At 39.4% G+C, this 19767-nt stretch overlaps 3 protein-coding genes across 4 annotated transcripts; all 3 read left to right on the top strand.

Moving 5' to 3' along the window:
* Positions 1 to 850: 850 nt before the first annotated feature.
* On the top strand, positions 851 to 4321 carry LOC109632274 (alpha-1,6-mannosyl-glycoprotein 2-beta-N-acetylglucosaminyltransferase). Of its 2 annotated transcripts, none has more exons than XM_020091476.2 (2): positions 851 to 982; positions 1092 to 4321. In XM_020091476.2, the coding sequence occupies exon 2, from the start codon at positions 1341 to 1343 to the stop codon at positions 2580 to 2582; it is 1242 nt and encodes a 413-aa protein (XP_019947035.2). In that variant the 5' UTR covers positions 851 to 982; positions 1092 to 1340; the 3' UTR covers positions 2583 to 4321. The 2 variants fall into 2 exon arrangements, with proteins under 2 accessions (XP_019947035.2, XP_019947036.2); XM_020091477.2 differs by having other exon boundaries at positions 893 to 992.
* Positions 4322 to 5147: 826 nt separating this feature from the next.
* On the top strand, positions 5148 to 14283 carry brox (BRO1 domain and CAAX motif containing). Its single transcript, XM_020091954.2, has 13 exons — positions 5148 to 5274; positions 5766 to 5885; positions 6156 to 6262; positions 7650 to 7746; positions 8865 to 8960; positions 9106 to 9178; positions 9565 to 9670; positions 10346 to 10435; positions 10610 to 10695; positions 10795 to 10876; positions 11089 to 11239; positions 12022 to 12181; positions 12300 to 14283. Exons 2-13 carry the CDS (start codon positions 5785 to 5787, stop codon positions 12381 to 12383), a joined length of 1233 nt encoding a protein of 410 aa, XP_019947513.1. The 5' UTR covers positions 5148 to 5274; positions 5766 to 5784; the 3' UTR covers positions 12384 to 14283.
* Positions 14284 to 14434: 151 nt separating this feature from the next.
* LOC109632418 (protein FAM177B) lies at positions 14435 to 18758 on the top strand. The gene is made up of 5 exons (XM_020091677.2): positions 14435 to 15579; positions 15821 to 15976; positions 16891 to 16945; positions 17057 to 17151; positions 17988 to 18758. The coding sequence occupies exons 1-5, from the start codon at positions 15559 to 15561 to the stop codon at positions 18195 to 18197; spliced, it is 537 nt and encodes a 178-aa protein (XP_019947236.2). The 5' UTR covers positions 14435 to 15558; the 3' UTR covers positions 18198 to 18758.
* Positions 18759 to 19767: the final 1009 nt, after the last annotated feature.

The raw sequence follows: 19767 nt of genomic DNA, 5'->3' as shown, positions 1-19767 counted from the left end.
CATGTTTAATATAAGTAATGTTTATTATAAGTCATGTTTAATAGAAGTCATGTTTATTATAAGTCATGTTTAATAGAAGTCATGTTTAATAGAAGTCATGTTTAATATAAGTAATGTTTATTATAAGTCATGTTTAATAGAAGTCATGTTTAATATAAGTAATGTTTAATAGAAGTCATGTTTAATATAAGTAATGTTTATTATAAGTCATGTTTAATATAAGTCATGTTTAATATAAGTAATGTTTAATAGAAGTCATGTTTAATATAAGTAATGTTTATTATAAGTCATGTTTAATAGAAGTCATGTTTATTATAAGTAATGTTTAATAGAAGTCATGTTTAATATAAGTCATGTTTATTAGAAGTCATGTTTAATAGAAGTATTGTTTAATAGAAGTCATGTTTAATATAAGTAATGTTTAATAGAAGTATTGTTTAATATAAGTCATGTTTAATAGAAGTCATGTTTAATATAAGTAATGTTTAATAGAAGTATTGTTTAATATAAGTAATGTTTAATAGAAGTCATGTTTAATAGAAGTCATGTTTATTAGAAGTAATGTTTAATAGAAGTCATGTTTAATATAAGTCATGTTTAATAGAAGTCATGTTTAATATAAGTCATGTTTAATAGAAGTCATGTTTAATAGAAGTCATGTTTAATATAAGTAATGTTTAATATAAGTCATGTTTAATAGAAGTCATGTTTAATAGAAGTAATGTTTAATATAAGTAATGTTTAATATAAGTAATGTTTATTATAAGTCATGTTTAATAGAAGTCATGTTTTTAAAGTAAAGAAGTTTTCCAGTTGAAAAGTCTCGTGTTACGCAGCTGGGGGCGGCGCCGTGATTCGCTGAGCAGCAGCTCGCGCGCCCTCCCGTTGGCTGCGCTGTACACGTCAGCGTTCAACAAGTTTCGGCCCAGATGTTTCAGCCTCTTCCTGGTGTGAGCGTGTTGACACATCGCCCCTCGTCCCAGTGAGTCCAGGTCCAACGCGAAGCTTACAGCGAACTCCACCTTTGTTTCAACGTCAAACCAGCACGTCGCCCGCTCACTTCGCTCTCTTCTTCCTGTTATCCTCCGCAGGTGCCGAGGACCCGCCGCGGAAGCTCGTTCCAATGACACGGTGTGAAGAAGAGCAGCCGCCGTCACAGACACAAACTTCTGCCATTCGGGTTAGGAAGCGGCCCACGTGACGTCGGACCGTCCCTGACGACGCTGTGATCTTCAGTGCGCGAGGAGGTGGTGTTGCATAGAGATCACAGCGAAGATAAAGGTGAATCTCAACCGCTTCCCCCTCTTCTTCCTTCCAAGTCTGTTTCCACCCTGAGAAAAATGAGGTCTCGACTGATCAGGAGGAACCTGCTGCCGCTGCTGCTCATCTTCTTTGTAGTTCTGGCTGTGATGATTTTATGGATTTTTCTCTTTGGCAATGATGAAAGTGGAACCCGTCACGTGGTTGAGGGAAATGACGGGGAAAAGGTGAAGTTTAACTTTGCTTCTCTGCCAGACCTGTCTCAGTCTGTTTACAACGCTAACTACAAGCAGTATATTCAGAATTCGGACAAGCTCGTGGGTGAGCCTCGTCTGGTGCTGGTCGTGCAGGTCCACAACAGGCCCGAGTACCTCAAGCTCTTCATCAAGTCGCTGAAGGAAATCAAAGAGACTTATGGCTTCCTTGTGATCTTCAGCCATGACTATTTTACAGAGGAAATAAATACGATAGTGCAGGGGATAACTTTCTGCAGGGTACTGCAAATATATTTCCCTTTCAGCACTCAGCTGTATCCCAATGAGTTTCCCGGGCAGGATCCAAAAGACTGCCCCCGAGACATGTCCAAGGACGACGCTGTGAAAACAGGATGCCTCAACGCGAAACACCCTGACTCCTATGGGCACTACAGGGAAGCCCTCATCACTCAAACCAAACACCACTGGTGGTGGAAAATGCACTTTGTGTGGGAGCGAGTGCAGGTGATGCAGGGCTACAGTGGGTTTGTAGTCTTTCTGGAGGAGGACAACTACATCCTACCTGACTTTTTCTCCTTCTATAAGTCAATGGTAGAGTTCAGGAAGAACAGCTGCCCGGACTGTGACATGCTGGCTCTGGGTAACCACAATAGCATGACTGATTTTGTTAAACTGTCCAATAAGGTTTTGACCACTGGGTGGATGTCCACGAAACACAACATAGGTATGGCCCTCTCCAGGGAGGTGTACTACAAACTGATGGGCTGCAGCCACGTGTTCTGCACCTATGACGACTACAACTGGGACTGGACTCTACAGCACTTGTCAGGAACGTGCATACCAAAGCCCCTCAAAGTGCTTGTCGCGCAGGGCTCCCGGGTTCTTCACACAGGAGACTGTGGCCTTCACCAGAAGGAGGACTGCAGGCCAGAATTGGCTTCACAGATGGCAGAGGAAGGGCTTCAGAGCGCCAAGCATGGCCTTTTTCCTTCATCTCTTGTCCTTACTGGTGCAGAAGCAGCAGTGCACAAGGCACACGTGAAGAATGGAGGATGGGGAGACACTCGTGACCATATTCTATGCAATAACTATGCCAAGCGACTTTGAACTGTACCTTTTCTCATAAGTTGTATTTGGTATTCTGCAAATATGCAATCACACACACTCTTTTCAGGGCTTTAAGGCCATAATGGCTTGTCTTCCAAGAAAGCGAACCAACAATGGTGCATGCACACAGTTTTAACTTTTTTAATCACCAAAGCTGCACTATTGCCAGAGACATTCTGGATTTTGTGTCCTGCTCAGTTTCATGTCATCATGTTTGTTGATCTCTGGGTGTCTCACAAGCCAAAACATCAGGTTAGATTTATTGTAAAGCTCTAGAGAATTAGAATAAACAACCATAACGTTGCGTACACACACTCACACACACACACACACACACACACACACACACACACACACACACATACATTTCCTTGACTGGGAACACTGCATCACATTATGATGTTCATTTAATAGATGTTCATCGTACTTGTGTGTGGCTTTTTATTGACCATTCAGTTGTAATGATTTTTACACCTTCTTTTTATGGTACGGATTTTATATGGAACACCAAAAAGAATGTTTATGTAATTTACTTACATAGAGGGTAATCAAAATGTGTGCGACGGTCTTCAATGTTATAAGCTCTGAATTGAGCAGTTTTCTCTTTGGAGTTTAGTTTGTGTGACTTAATGCAACCTTCAGTTTCTCTCTGCTCTGACCAGAGGTAAGGGGAGGTCGACAGGCACCACTTGACTAAATCTGTCTCACACTACCCACTCTATTGATCCCATGTTACAACTGCGAGAGCTTGATATTGATTTATTTTTGGTTGTTGGTGTACATTTGCTTTCTGATTGGAGCAAAGTGACCTTTTGGAGTCTGGTTCAAGATTCTAATTTTGCAAACGTCAGGGCCGTCTGTGATTCTGCATTTCTAGATTTGCACCTTCATGGTCAGAATTAATGCTGCGAAATTATAACAGAATGAGTTGCATTGGGATTAGATAGAAAGGGATAGACAGATGTTTCCTTCACTGGCATGCATTCAATAGATTAAAAAGATCCCACTAGAGATTAATTTATCTTTTTAAAGTATAAAAGAATGAGAAAACATAATCATAATGATGCTGTTGATGTCTTCAAGATGACCAAATGTGCCTTTTTGTAGTTCCTCTGTGCCCATGCCTGTTTTAAATAGATTATAACGGTGCATTGAAAACATTGGAATTAATCTTGTACCTTGTATTGGATTTACAATTCTTGGGACTCTTGGGATGTTTGTTATTGTCTTTATTGATCAGATAAAAAAGTGGATATAAATTTCACAAAAAAAAAACCACCTAAGTATAAAGTTAGGTAAAATTATGACTCACTGTGGCATCTTGCTTGTACAGAAAACAAATGCCAGAGATAAGTGCCCTAACCTGCTTAACCTGATATTTGTGCATCACAGTGTGCCTTAGTGAGATTCAAGAAATCTGTAATGAATGTGATAATGGATAGATTATCTTCTGTTCATGTTGAAAAGCACAATACATCAGAACATAGCAAAGACACAAACATATACATATAATAATGAATTTCTATTATGTTTATTTTGGTTATTTGTGGTGTATGTAGACTGTTATGTGTATGGTGGATGCTTGGTGATCCCTTTATTGGTGAGAGGGTGTACAGTTGTTGAAATGTATCCAACCTTTTATGCTTGTTCTATTGTTCCTCTCTGACCATCACTTGAAATTGCTGTTTATTGTTCACTTAATGTTTTGCCAAATGGGAAAATAAAAGACATTAAATATTTGTCTGGTCATTGGTTTTATAAATAATAACTTGTAACACTTAATCCAGGTTCCCAAGAGTAGTATTTGGTTGTAATTCAGACTGTGTTGAATGTGAATGCTTTAAATTAATTCCAATCGCTACCTTGAGTCACACAGTTGTGACACAGCAAGTTAATGAGAATCAAAAAATCATGCTCAGCAGTCATCAGAAATGTTTTTTATAGTCATCAATTGCAAATGTAATAATCTTTATTTATAAAGCATTCTTCTTATCAAAAGTACCATGTGCCTGTAAAATAAAATGGGAATTGAAACAGCAATTAAAACAGAAGTAAGAATAACAATAAAAGACTTAAAACAATCAACTATTTCAAAATAAGTTTGAGAACATTGTGTCTGTCCTGGCTATAATTACCGGCAAATAAAATTATTATTAATTATGGAACATTTAAAGGTACAGTGTGTAGAATTTTGTGATATCTAGTGTTGAAATTGCCCTTGATGTAAATATAAAGTATATAAATATAAAGGGCCTTTTCTGGGGTAAAGAAAACTACAATTCATACAATTTAGATGAAATGAACTAGTGAAAACATGAGGATTATTCTAAATTTCTGCCAATAGTTCCCTTTCACCTAAATCTTACACACTGGACCTTTAACTGAAACGACCAAACATCTTAGATGAAACATTTCCTCGATGATCAGTTTGATAGAACATCCAGACTGATCAGCACCGACTGCTCTGTGAAAAATAAAAATATTATCACCAGTGAAAATCTCTTCGAGCAGCTGAGCTCCGGAACAAAAGAGAAGCTGACGGGAACTCGGAGGTATTTCCGGGTACAAGTCACGTGACTGACGCGCCTGCTTTCATTGGCCCACCTGTGCTCCTTGTTTATTTCCGGAAGTAAGTAAACAGTGTCCCACTTCCCATCAGCACTATCAAACATCTCCAACGACGCAACTACAGGTACGAGTTGAAACCGCGTTCAAACACAGCCCTCCTATCTAGCTGTGACATTAATGAGTCAGTTGTCTCGTGGCTTCAGTGAATCGTGTTTACATTTGTGGACGTAGCCACTGTTAGCCGCTAGCTCTCCGTAGCGTAGCTTACGTAATGTACTTTGTCTTCGAAAGAGAAAAATACATATGACTCAAAACAACGTTCGTGTCGGTCTGAAGTCATGTCTGAGGCCTTGTGTCAATATTTCGCTAACTTTGTCCTGTTAGTGAGTCAACACGGCCGCTGGCGAGGAGGTGAAGCCACCGTGTCGATAAGCTGATGTTAGCCATGATGATACATTAGCTAGCTGGTTAATGATGCCCATTCTATAAATGCCTAACCAACGTGTACTGGCTCTTCAGAAGAACGCCCATTCTACTTCACCATGACTGTGTGAACTCCAGAAATAGAAGCTGTTCATTAAGTGCCTGTCATGCTGTATGCTTCACCCTCTCTAGGTGTGTCCTCTTCCACAGGATGGCACATTGGTTTCACAGAAACCCACTGAAGGCAACAGCGCCTGTGTCCTTTAATTTTTACGGTGTGGCAGGGAGCCCCTCTGCCAATAAGATATGCAAGTATGTCTTATATCCACTCAATGCACTGTCAAGAGTGTTGAATATGAAATGGATCCTATACAGATATACTTTTTGTGTGTGGTCTCTTACCTGTCCTCATGCTGATCTAATGAGCATCAGTGTGATGCTGCGGTCGCAGTCCTGGGATCAATAGCATTTCTTTGACTAATTAGATATAAAAGCCTTGTTGGATACAATCACTCTGAATGCTGTAATCATTATGATAGATCAGAACATCAGTTGATGGCTGTTGTTTTGTGATACATCCAGTGACCTGAGGACAACCAGGGCCAGGCTGCTGGAGATGTTCACTGATGTCACCTGCAACCCTGAGATCATGAAAAATGCCACAGATGCTTACTTCTCCCTCTTACAAGGTTTGTTTACACTCCAGCAAATTAATTTCCTCTCCTCCACTGGGTTTAAATAACACCAGTGTTTCCCTTAGGAGTTTTGTCAGCAGCGGTGCTGTTCTGTGCCAGTCTGTGAGCGTATAATGTTGGACTGTCATCTATGTGCAATGGTAGAGGAAGAACAACAATAGATTCAGTATAGATCAGATTTTTCATGGTGACTTTGTTAGTGTGTTGATTTACTGGGGGCAGTTGACACTTAAAAGGTTCCACAGGCCCAGATTATAGCCAGTAGTAATTCAGTTCAATTCAATTTTATTTGAATAGCGCCAAATCATAATATACATTATCTCAAGGCACTTTGCATAGAAGGTCAAGACCTTAAAATTGTATTAATATAGAGAAACCCAACAGTTCCCACAATGAGCAAGCACTTTGGCGACTGTGGAGGAAACTTCTAGCAGAACCAGGTTCAATGTGGGCGGTCATCTGATAAATGGGGAGGAGAGGAGAGATGGGTGGAAAAGAGGGGAGAGAAGAGAGAGAGATAGTGGGGAGGGGGTAGAGGGGGAGAGAGAGAGGCGAGAGAGACAGGGATCACTTGTGCACCATCAGGTATCAGCTCTGACTAGTTAAAATGTAAACAATAACAGTGTAATGAATGTTGAATAATTAAATATTGCTGAGAGGAAACAGGAGGAATGGAGAGGACATGACTCCTTTCTTATCTCTTTACAAACTAATATTATACAGTATTATAGTGCTTCAGGGAAGTAACATATCCAGGTTAATTCACACACATATAAATAAAAAGAAAACTCAACACTTCCCCTCAAAATGAAAGATTATACCACGCATGGAGTAGATGTCAACAGATGGTATCAATTGCACATACACAATTGTTTTCCTCTTCATTGAGGCAGATCTCATTGTGTGTAAGGGCCACTGTGGCACGCAAAAGCTTTCGATCTCACACAACAGGCAGATCCCTTTACAGAGACATGAACATGTTGTTGTTGTTGTTGTTACTACATGTTTGGGTATAATTAAAATATTGTTAATTTAAGTTATTCTATCATTAAAAATGATATAGACAACACTGGATTTTAAATTGTCATAGCATGTTTTTCCAACTTCTACAGCATCCTAATATTACTTAAATATACCAGCACTTGATTCTTCCCATTCCTCACACTTAATGAGCATGGTCTTTGCATCTTGTTGACTAAAAGCAGTGTTTGGAAAAAAGTGATTGCATTTTAAACATTTATGAGACCACCACACTTCATGCATTTGAACGGCTTAAATAGATTAAAATGTGTTTCTCTTTGTCTTCTGTCATTTTTTTTATGTCGCTTTGCACCTAACCAGCTGCTTCTCTGTTTTTAAACGTCGGTTTAACACACAATAGGCTTCATCTCATCTTTGGATGGAACTACACAGGAGAACAAGATGAGGTTCATCCAGAACTTCAAGTGGACTGACACCTTACAAGGAAACATACCAAGGTAGAACGATAAGAGAAACTCATACAACCAGTCTTGTAGTAGGTGAAGGGACTCAACACAGACATTTGTTTTTCATATTTGAACGATGGCGTGATGTACATTCCAAGAGCTAGTTAACATTGTTCTAAAAAGAGTGTTAATATCTGTCAACAGTGGGTGCTGGAAGGTAAAGGAATTGTTAAATGAGCCATTTGAGGCAGAATTGATGGCTTAAAAATAATAGAAACATCAAAACACAGGAAGGAACAGTATTACTTTATTTTTATGACAAACACTTATCTGTAATGGTATATACTGTGCACGTCATTCAATTCTTATCTCAAATGTAAGTAATTATTACATGTTGTTGGTCCTGTCAGAGGTCAGAGGTCACTGCTACAGTGAATTTCTATCTGGTGCTGATTTCCAGTGTTGGCAATAATGACTTGTTTGTATGTCTATTTGCACATTCAGTGACTTTAGTATTAAATGATATACAAAGTACAATAGCTATGATTATACTGTTCAGTTTTGTTTGACAATTACCTTATTATAATGCAGCTCAGCACAACACCGCCCTTAACTATTACATCTGAGCTAAATGTGTAATTTAATTAATAGCTCAATGACATGTTGACAAAACTGAGACACATAAAAGTAGAACATACAGCAGAGCAGTTCTTTTGAGGCTGTACAGGTGTAAGTGGACACAGACTTAGTTGAAGTGAAGCACTCTAAGTTCAGTTCTGAACGCAACCAAATCCGTCCTCGATGTGTCCTGAGATCCCATCACTCAGACCACATATGGAGGTCATCTGGGATGCATGTGGCTACATTCTTTTTACTGTGTGATCGAATATACGTCCTGAGCAACATATGATACCCCACAAATTCAGCTGACGTCTCTGAACCGCTACAGTTTCACAAGGAATCAGACCTATTATACGCTTGAATACATTGATGTGTTCGTGGCCACTGTCGTAATATGAACACTACTCACCTCATAGTAATTGATACTTTTCTTAAATTCATTTAATCACACCTGACTCAACTGGCTATCTTTCATGGAGGAAAGTTAAACAACATCATGGTTAACTTGGTCCCATATAACCCACTGTCTCTGGTTTCTCTCCTCTCAGTGCCCAGCAGGATGCAGTGTTTGAAATGGTCTCCATGGCCTTCAATGTAGCCGTCTGGTACACCAAGTTTGCCTCACGACTAGCAGGCAAAGAAAAGTATGTGGACATTTTGTTTATATTCTTGCATTCATTTTTACGAAATCAGTAATATTCTAGTTAACAAATCAAAGATTTAGAAATGTTTCATTGGTTTGTTCCTCTACCATACATTTTTACTGTCATGTTTGTGTCTATCTTATAGCATAACAGAGCCTGAGGCAAAAGACGTACACCGGAGCCTGAAGGTTTCTGCTGGAATATTCAAAAACCTCAAGGTGAGTCTCATTTACACACAAGTCTTCATCCTAAATTATGGCAGAGCTGGTAAGCACTTTTTTTCTGGTGGGGTCCTCACAGTACATTTTTATTTTAACTCAGCTCGTGACCACAATATTCACATTTTACCATTTTGCAAAGAACGTATTGGTCTCAGATAAAAACTTCGAACAATGGGATTTTGCCAAACACCCTGAAACCACAGCACACCCTTTTCCTTTTCCCTGCATCACACATGCCTTAGTCAGACTTAAACACTTCCTCAACTACAAAGCAAAAGAAACTGATGCAGTGGTTCATGATGATTTAAAAAATTCAAAGGTTTGGGTGTCTGTGTGTGTGTGTTTTTAAATCACAAACTCATTATCTGGCACGCTTCCTACAGGAGGTTCACATCCCTCGTCTCATCACCCCGGCTGAAAAGGGCAGAGACCTGGAGCCCAGAGTGATCGATGCATACATCATCCAGTGCCAAGCAGAAGCACAAGAAGGTACAGCATAGCTACAACTCTTTTTTTTCTGCCTCCATGAACAGACAGAACACAGACTTTTTGGGACGTCTAAAAAAAGGCTTTATTGTCTTAGCTTGTCTTGTCTTAGCTGCACATGACTTGACTCCAGAGGTGTATTTTTCTTTTCTTTCTCTTGCTGTGTAACCAACCATGGTGAGCTGGGATGGTAAACTGAGCCCTGTCATGACATTGTGATATCTCCATCTTTTTTCTGTATGATTTGCATTGAATATGAATTGCATTTGTTTGTCAGATTTTGTGTGTGAATGGTTAGTAGATCTTTGTTGTTAGTTGTCTTTTGCCATTGTATCGCATATATGTTACATGTTATATGCGTATATATAAGATGATATATATGAAATAACAGGAGGCGAAAGAACAAAAATAACTATAATGATTTTTCTTAAATCTGCCAGTGTAATGTGTTATTTAGAATAACACCTTTTGCTTAATAAATCAATAGATATAAATGAAAAGGGTTTCAGATCAGGTCTTATGTTTATAGAAAATAAGAGGGAGGGGTCTTATCAGACCAACCTCAAAGTCTGACTGCAGATATAAATGGGTCTGGTTAATATAAATATTATCTATTGTTATTCTTCATTTTGTTCATCATATTTTAGTTCCTTTATCATAGCCTCTTTTTTCCTACAGTGACAATTGCCAGGGCGATTGAATTGAAGCACAACGCCAGTCTCATCGCAGCGCTGGCATTTGAAACGGCAAACTTCTATCAGAAAGCCGGTCAGTATTTTTCTGCATCTGGTGGAGAAAACACATATCAAAGCATTTCAGCACCCATTAAAATGTTAACGATTGATTTTCCATCCTTTCCTCATTTGTTCGTATGAAATATGAAATGTGTACCTGGTTAGTTATCTAGACCAGGGTATAAAAGGTGCATTTTCCTTTTTGTAGACCACACACTGAACACATTGGCACCAGAGTGCAGCAGCAAGTGGAGGAAGTATTTTCAGCTGAAGTGGCACTTCTACATGGCTTATGTGAGTTCAGGCGTATCCTGACGTTCACTGTGGATTTTAAAACCAAACTACCAGCATGTCTTTAAACTTATATTTACCTATCTTTCATTGTGTTTGCAGGCATACTGCTATCATGGACAGACACTGCTGGCAAGTGACAAGTGTGGTGAGGCCATAAGATCCCTCCAGGAAGCGGAAAAGTGTACGTTTGTATTGAGCTGGCTCATAATCATCCAGTTGCACATGCAGTAGGTCATGACACAGGTGCTTCCTGTGTGTGTTTCCTGTGTTGCTGCTGTATTTTTCGGCACATGTCATCATGTAGTGAATAGCTGTGGATTGTTGATCACCTCCCCTGACAAAGTAGCCAAACATTTTTTTTTTTTGTATTAACACAAGGACGTCTCTGTTTAGGTTACTCCCGTGCTGAGGCGCTGTGTAAAGAGTATCGTCAGACCAAAGGCCCGGGCACCACAGCCAAACCATCAGAGCAACTGTTCTTCCTCAAACTGGGTGGCCTCATTAAAATCACACTGGAGAAGTGCCAGAGGGAAAATGGATTCATGTGAGTCAGTCATGGTAGACACAATGCACACATGCATGCATGCTGACACAGATAATGCATGTGTCGTTGGTCTTTGATGTGACCCTAACCCTTTGAAGTGACAAACATTGTCATATTTCAGTGGAAGCGTGTATGTATTTAAACAGTTAGGATATGGTTTTCATCTTGAATGGTAAATTATCATACAATACATCTTATTTATCACATTTTCATTAAGGTAGAGTGGACTCACATAACCATGACTTTGTTAACACAAACACAAATAAACATCTCAATGAATCCGTTACTGAGACACATCTGTAGGATTCTAAGTCATCTAGGTCATGATGACTTCAGACATTGTGCAAGTGTACGTGGGGAACTTCACTTCTCTTCCAAGGGGCTTCATTAGTTCTAATTGACTAATGGGAGGTTTCAGGTATTCAGCCTCTGTCGTTCTGTACCTGTGTTGAGAGTAACTTTCTTGGTTGATGGTTTCCTTCACTCCTCATCTGTCTTCTCTGGCTAAAATGCTAATATATTACCATCCTCAAAAGAGAGTTTCTTAGACAGTAACATGATTTATTTTGTTTATTAAAGTATATTAACTTATCAGAAAACCTTTACTGATGAGTGTCAGCTAATCACACTGTCCATAGTTAAGTAACAGTTGCCAATAGTATCTCTTTGCAGTTTAAGCAGCTGCTTAGTCTTCCCTGGTTATATTACATTTGGCTGGTAAATAATATCTTTCTTTTAAGTCGTCCACCTTTAAATTGTAACTCTGAACATATTCCCCTCAGATACTTCCATAAGGTCCCAGTTGAGCCCCCCCTGCTGGAGCTGAAGGCGAGTTACGGCCTGGCTGAGCCAGTCACATTCGAGCTGCCGCCTCTCAGCGAGCTGTGCACTCCTGAGGTTTACGCCACCTTCGACCTGACTAAAGGAGCCAAAAATGGAAAGGTACTGCTGCCGGCAGCACTCACAATCTCCAAAACAATAACACTCCAACGAGAAGCAAACAGGGGTGGGATTCATTTTATAATCTGATTCTGAGCTCTGTTGTTTATTCTAACTTTAGGCAAAACCCAAGGAGGAGGAGGTGAAACCAGTGAAGGAGCCAGATTTGAAGCCTCAGACGGACACAGGCTGTGTCGTCTCCTAAACCCCCCACGCACTTCATTTCCAGCCTCATGCTTCATCTCCATCGACTGTACTGATGGCATCTATATTTCCTTCCAAGTATTCATCCATAGGAAATGTATTTTTTAATTAATCCATGACGTTTTACATTTATGCTAAGACACGTGTATTGTATGTGGGTATGACGGCCGTTGTTGTTGCATTTAAGCCAGAGCCAGTTAAACATCATCGCTCATATGTTTGGCGTTTAATTCAAACTGAATTTCTATGAAGTAAACCTGAAACAGAAACAAACAGACAGGTCTTTCAGGCTGGGGTGAGTGATTACATCTGAAATACTTTCTTTAAATTAGGTTCTGATAAAAAAAAAAAAAAGCCTTAATGGGCAATGCAGTTCTAGTAATGGTGCCTTTGGCTGCATTAACCTGTTCACTGTTTCCTCTTATTAGTGTCTGGGTGTTAAACTCTTAACCACTGCATTGCGCTGGCCCGATGATAGACAATTAAAAAAAATGCACATCGGTCAATTAAACATTATAGATGGCTATATAATGACTATAGATCCAAAGGTTTTAAAACTGAATATTTAGCACTACATAAACTATCATGAAACAATCTGCTAAGACTCAATGTAGGATTTGGATTCACACAACCACCCTGCAAACTAAAATTCTTTTCAGACGACTAGAATACATTCTATTCAGAACACACACACAAAATGAACAAAAATGCATGTGTAGTTTGTTTTAGCTGTAGCAGTTTACAATCACAACTTTTAATTTAGATCACATGACGTATGTACTGTAGTTCTTTTTTTGTACATTAGATTACATAGCTGTTTTCTGCTTTGACTTTTCATTTAAAGAAGCTTCATTGCCACTTATATTTGAATCATTATTAATGGTGTCCTGTCAGGGAAATTATGCCCTATAGGTCTTTAATTTATTTCTATTGTTATGTAATGATAGTTAAGTTGACCACATAACCCACTTAACGACAGTATACAGTTCTGTGTAATTTGAATCATATGTTTATTGTGATTGATTTGGGTTGAATGATATTCATTGTTTCAGTGGATACATCAGAATAGTCCCTGACATATACAATGCTCACTCCTGTAAACCTGTCAGCCGCTGTAGTCAGTAGCTGACACAGAGTACCTGTATCTGCTGAGTGTCATTATTTTCCTTTGGGGGCAAAATTTCACACATACACAAACTCAAAGCGAGTATCGCGGGTCAAGATTTCAGCAGAGTTGAGCTCCACGCAAAGCCACGCTGCAATTTGACTCGCCACAGGAATTGGATGCATTCGCCTCCTCACTTGCACAGATTGAGGCGAAGGTTTGCCACTGATATATTTGCGAATGTGTGACCGGGCCTCTATGGTACACACACACTGGAGCTTGAGGATCACATGGACATTAGTGTCTGAGATTATTTTCTGTGCTGGTTCAGGAGCAGTACAGCAGCTTCTTCTGATGTCAGAAAACTCTTCCAATTAGCATGGCCGCATCAGATGAAACAAAATTATCAACTGTAAATATATTAATTAAAAACAGTCCACACATGCTCCTCCATTTCCTGACTTGTGTATTAACTGACCTGAGCTAGACTGCTACTGAAAAGGTAGTCAAGCATCTCACTAAATTTCCTATTTGCACATTGTTATAAGTTGTGAAGGGACATCTATTGGTTAAGACACGTTTCACCTTGTGGTTTGGTTTGGTTTGGTTTTAATGGCCATGTTGGACTTAAACATTGATCAGTGTGTTTAACTGAGAAGCATAAATCTGAGCTGAGGTGTTCATTAACAAAGAGTGTGTGGAATCATCATTACAGTGTAATACTCCTGTAGCCCTCTGAAGGTGTCTTTCATGTCAAATATATTCCAGATGGTAGTAATTCATTCATTGAACCCCAGTCCTCTGTGTCGGCTGTTTGTTTACAACATGTTATTCAGTTGTGTCAGTTTAAGATACACTGGAGCATTATCCTGTCTGTTATTATGCAGAATGAGCTCCACACAGTTAACAATGGTCAGATTAGATTAGGTGAGAATAACTTAAGTTTGTAGAAACACTCAGGAGAAGCTTAGTCAATCGACAGCCCCAGTGATGTCATCAGGCTTATCTCAGCTTGATTGAGGATCTTACACATGTGTAACAAGGAGCTTATATTGTTTGATCACATCCAGACCAGGGCCGGCTCTCTACACCTTGCAGCCCTCAGCAGGATACAGGATAAGTTTAGAGCACTGCCTAAATCATTATAATTCAATCATACATAAGATCAATTTCTTTAAACAATATTCATTAAAATAATGTTTGTCCTTCAGTCACATGTAGATTATAAACTAAGATTATATTACAATATATTTACATTAATTGACATTTGTATTAATGCCATTGTTTCCAGTTTGTTGATCCTTGTTAGCGCCCCCTGGTGGCTGCAGAGCCCTTAGCAGCTGCTTAGTTGTCTCATAGGAAGGGCTGGCTCAGATCCTGTGTGTGTGTGTGTGTGTGTGTGTGTGTGTGTGTGTGTGTGTGTGTGTGTGAATGAGAGTGAGTGAGAGTGAATTTATCTAACCTAGTAGTCCACCTTACCACTTATATCCAGTAAAACATACATACCCCACTGTAGTTACATGTTCCTCATTAAGTTAAATATTTCTCACAATCCTCACAGTACAGTGTTATATTTTAACATTCCAGTTCTCCTAACCGATCTGCCTTCATATCTATCCAACCACATGAACATTTCATATATATATATAAAGCATATAAAGAGAAGTTACTGCCTAAAATGGATGGGCTACACTTTGCTACACTTTCTGGTGCAGTTTAAATAAATCTTGAATTCTTTTAAAAGTTACATGGCACCAAATGTGTTTGAGTTTTAAGGAAACATCCAAGGTTAATATATAGTAAAATTGGCAATAACCCTTGACTACTGAAAGTCCTGCCCCTTTAGGTCAAGAAGGAAACTGATTGCTTTACAGTGGCAGCTCTGTGAGATAAGGTTTGCACTGTTGTATTTAGCTTCTCGGGTTTCACGGAATCCTGTATCCTGTCGTTTGTTTTTCTCCGTGTAGCAGAGTCAGGTTAGATGGACACACAAAGGTGCAAAGAGGACATGCATGAAAGAGTCCACACATTTGCAGCGGGACGATAGAGAAAGAATGATCATATCTGAAGAATGAACAGCCTCCAGCAGGAAGTAAGTGTTGTAACAATGGAGCAAGACAAACAGAGATGTTAGCTTATGTGTTCAGTGAAGCTGTAGCAGAGGTGCAAGTGTTGGCTCTCAGGAGCTGTTTGTGACCAGCCACAGGTAAATCTGCACTCTTAGATGATCTAGTCAGTTTATATAGCAGCATACAAAATGATAACATGCTCTACATAAAAATATCAAATGCATCAGGGAACAGATACAAGTTTGGTCCTGTCCGATCCGTCAGGTGACATCCACCCAGGAAACAGAGTTTTCCGGTTCAACCCCGAACACAGAGAAGAAGATCATCCACTTCTCCAGCGGTGAAACCCTGGAGGAGGAAGACAGTGAGGAGGAAGAGGAGCAGCCCTCAAACAGGCCTCAGAGGGAGCCCACAGAGAGGGTGAGAGACGGTTCCAGGCTACGTCCTTTTAAAAATAAAAGACCATCTCTGTCCAGACGGGTGTTGTGACCTTTAAAGTACACTGGGCATGTGTTATGTCAACAGGGAGTAGATTGTTTACTCTCTTAGATGGTTGCTTATATGAGGGGTTGGTTTCTAAAACACTTAATGTTATTTGTTGAAATTCTCTTTACATCCCAAGAGCCATCAATAATCAGACAGCCACTGTCTGTGGCCCTCACAGGACTGTAATAAACACAGTCATCTGGTCCAGGATTACCAACCCCAGCTTTAAACGTTACGTCACGCACTGCTGGAGAATCGTTGCAGATATTCTTCTTGCTAATGTCAAATGCACCACAAGATATTAAAATATTGGCACATCACACGCTACAGGAAATGATTAAGATATGATGCACCACCTCACGGCACCTGTTCGATCTCATGAGGAAGAAGGTGCAAACAAAACAAACAGGATGGAGATGTGGTGTAGTGCAACAACCTGCTCTGTCAGTAATAAACAAATGCAGAGGAAGCAGTCTTGATTAGACAAAGTCAGGGAGGCCTATTTTCCAGAGTGAAGTGAGGCGACGTTATCTTTTTATTACTGTTATATATCGACAAGCCTCTCCTCAACTCAGCTGTCCACTTATTGCACAGTAGTTTGTTTAGTGGCCGCCATTTCTGAAGCTGGACTTGTCCCTCTCATCTTATTTTGGACAGATGGTGAGGTAAAACTGTTACTGACAGTAAGTGCTGTAAAAAAACACAACCCTGGAAACTGAACTAAAACACAATGTGTTTGACATATTTTCAAACTAAAACATGTTTGTGTGGACGTAGCTCAAGGGAGAATACCTGCTAAGCATCATTCACCTCATGTCTGTTGTTTTTTTCTGTGTCCTCTATCTCAGAATCGCTTCTCATTCAAGAATGTGGCCGTTCTAGTTGGGAGGATTTCACTGCTGAGTATGTAGCATGACAATTACATTTACTCAAAGTGCACTGAATAAACACTGGGATGGATTTTAGTTCTGTAAGAAAATCTCATTGAGTTTCGATATATTTTTGTTTCCAAAGCTTGTGATTTCCTTGGAGAGCGACTTGCCGGTGCACTTGGACTGAATGCAGCCAAATACCAGTATGCTATAGATCAATATCAGCGTGATCACAAGGTAAAGTCAAATTCAAAACAGCGATAAAACAAGACATTGGCCAATATGAGCCTCACAGATGTATTGGTATCAGCATTAATGTATGCAGATATGAAAACCTAAAGGTCTAGTGTATAAGATTTAGGTGAATGGGATCTGGGATTGAATATAAAATAATCCTAATAATGTGTTCACTTGTGTGTTTCTGAGAATGAGCGCTTTATATTCAAATACTTTATACTTCAGTCCAGAGCAGGTCCTCTCTATGGAGGCTGCCATGTTTTTTACATTAGTCCAGACTGGACAAACTTAACCTTTTGAGTTTTTATGACAACTGAAGTCATGCAACTGCATTTATGTTTACATTTTTCATGTAATTTGTCTTATTATTGTAATTATTATTATTTCCAGTTCTATATATTTGGTTGTATTTGTAATTTAAAGTCTATAGTTAAACTGTAAAATATCAGGCCTCAATTATATTATATTCATATGGGTTTGATAACGACATCTTAGGAATCATTGTCATTTTTTCAAATATATATGAATTTGTGTGTATGCATGCTGATATCGGTGTGGGAAATCTTTTCAGCAACATTACCAACAACTTTATTATTATTATCATTATTCTCGATAATAATAGTAATAATACACATCAGCTACATATCGACCAAGCTCTAAGCTGTATTGTCAATAGGCAAAATATAAAGCATATGTGTATTGTGGAGACTTCTTGTGAAATAAAAGTGTGACATGTCAGGGCAGAAAACAGGATGCATCTGCAGTTAACAGTTCATTTGTAGGAACATGACTGGATAGCTTCTTGTGTTTGACTCTATTTCCTCTGTCTCGCTCAGAAACCGAGCAGCCAGGCCTCAGGCGGCCTCATGGAGGGACAGGGGGAGATGATCCACCTCTCTCCTCCACTGGATGGGAGTCATTACGGAGCTACGGGAGACGCAGGAAGGCCGGCTGATGTCCAGGGGAGCTGTGACGAGAAACACATGAGCAGCAAAGATGGATACCACAACAGAAGCTATCAGGCAGATGAGGATCATTTGAAGTAAAAGAAAGAGAAGCACAGAAGCAGTGAGAGTTGTTAAAGGATGGTGGGACTGTTTGTGTAGTAAGGTAATGTTACAACAAGAGAACATGAAGGATAAAAACACTGACACAGTGAAGATTTCAGTGTCTGGCTATAAATTAATAATTATTCCCAAGATGAATTGAGTTCTCATTCATGAATATAAAATGCTGCTCTGTCAAAGAGACATGACTGGATAATAGAATTTATATAATAAAATTAGTTTTACTCCAACATCCACAAAAACAGCCTGCATGGTCATCAGAGTTTATTTATTCAGCACATTTTAAAGCAACAAGCCAAAGTGCTTTACAATAAATGAAGACACAATGTGAAATACAAGTAAAGAATAAAATAAAAACCAGCATAAAATAAACTAGGGGTTAAATAAACCTCAGAGAACATGAGAGTCTTGGGTCTTAAATATGTCGGCGGAGCAGAAGTTCAACATGAAAGGTTGACTGTTCCACTATGGAGGGCAAGAAATGACTTGAGTATAAATAAATAAATGAATAAATGTGGAAATAAATAAATACATGCATAAATAAATGTCTTAATTTAATTTCCAGCTGTGACCAGAGGAAAGAGGAAAGCGTGGGGCACACGCACAGACACACATGAATAAATTAATCAATAAATTAATAGATGGATGAATAAATAAATGTATTCATTTTATTTCCACATTTATTTATTGCTGTATTTCTGTGTCGTATGCAAATGAGTAAGGGCGGTCCTAACTTCAGTCTTGAGCAGGATTGGTCAATTGAGCAATCCAGACAGAAGCAATCTGTTCCAGAGCGAATCTTCTGTGTGTGCCTGTGCGAGCTCAACGTTTGACTCCTTTTCGGGCGCCATCTGGTGGCGGAGACCATGCAGCACATTCTCAAACAGCAATGCAGCACCTATGGCCAGAGTTTCCTAAAATAAGGAAACAATTATACAGTAGGTTTCTATACAGAGGTGTATGTTTTTGTTTCTGTTCTGGAGAAAAGCTTTGTTTTAAATATAAGCAGAATGGATAAAATTATGCACAGGAAGAAAGAAGATCTATCATCCATCTAATATATATAATTATAATTGTTTCATATATATAATTGTTTCCCTATTTTAGGCAACTCTGGCCATAGGTGCTGCATTGCTGTTTGGGAATGTGCTGCACGGTCTCCGCCACCAGATGGCGCCCGAAGATGCGTCAAAAGTTGAGCTGTGCTTCTCGTGCACACATATTCTTCTTCTGCGGTTCAATGTGGGCACAAGTGAGCCTCGGCCTGATCTGCGGTCTGCAGTCAGAGGTACATGATCCGACACGATGGATTAACAACTGAACACACGATCGTAGGTTTGTTTCTGGATCATCTCAATAAAAACAACTCTGAACTCTGTGAACTGACTCAACACTGCAGACAGCAGCTAGTGCACAACAGTCAGCACCGACAGGCAGAAGTAGTAGAACTGGATCATCACACTCCTGTGACCGATCCTGCACGAGACTGAGGTCAGGACCGCCCTCTCTCATTAGCATATGACACAAAAAATACAGAAAAAAATAAATG

The sequence above is a fragment of the Paralichthys olivaceus genome, chromosome 19 (genome assembly GCF_024713975.1).
Source record: "Paralichthys olivaceus isolate ysfri-2021 chromosome 19, ASM2471397v2, whole genome shotgun sequence".
NCBI classification, from domain to species: domain Eukaryota; kingdom Metazoa; phylum Chordata; class Actinopteri; order Pleuronectiformes; family Paralichthyidae; genus Paralichthys; species Paralichthys olivaceus.
The sequence above is the reverse complement of the archived record's forward strand: the minus strand, read 5'-3'. Positions and strand labels throughout refer to the sequence as shown.

Excerpts from the sequence above, each read along its gene's own strand:
- LOC109632274 (XM_020091476.2), top strand. The coding sequence starts at position 1,341 with ATGAGGTCTCGACTGATCAGGAGGAACCTGCTGCCGCTGCTGCTCATC.
- brox (XM_020091954.2), top strand. The coding sequence starts at position 5,785 with ATGGCACATTGGTTTCACAGAAACCCACTGAAGGCAACAGCGCCTGTG. Across the intron at positions 8,961-9,105 it reads CGACTAGCAGGCAAAGAAAA|CATAACAGAGCCTGAGGCAA; the intron begins GTATGTGGACAT and ends TCTATCTTATAG. Across the intron at positions 10,696-10,794 it reads GGCACTTCTACATGGCTTAT|GCATACTGCTATCATGGACA; the intron begins GTGAGTTCAGGC and ends TTGTGTTTGCAG.
- LOC109632418 (XM_020091677.2), top strand. The coding sequence starts at position 15,559 with ATGAACAGCCTCCAGCAGGAA. Across the intron at positions 15,580-15,820 it reads TGAACAGCCTCCAGCAGGAA|GTGACATCCACCCAGGAAAC; the intron begins GTAAGTGTTGTA and ends CCGATCCGTCAG. Across the intron at positions 15,977-16,890 it reads AGAGGGAGCCCACAGAGAGG|AATCGCTTCTCATTCAAGAA; the intron begins GTGAGAGACGGT and ends CCTCTATCTCAG.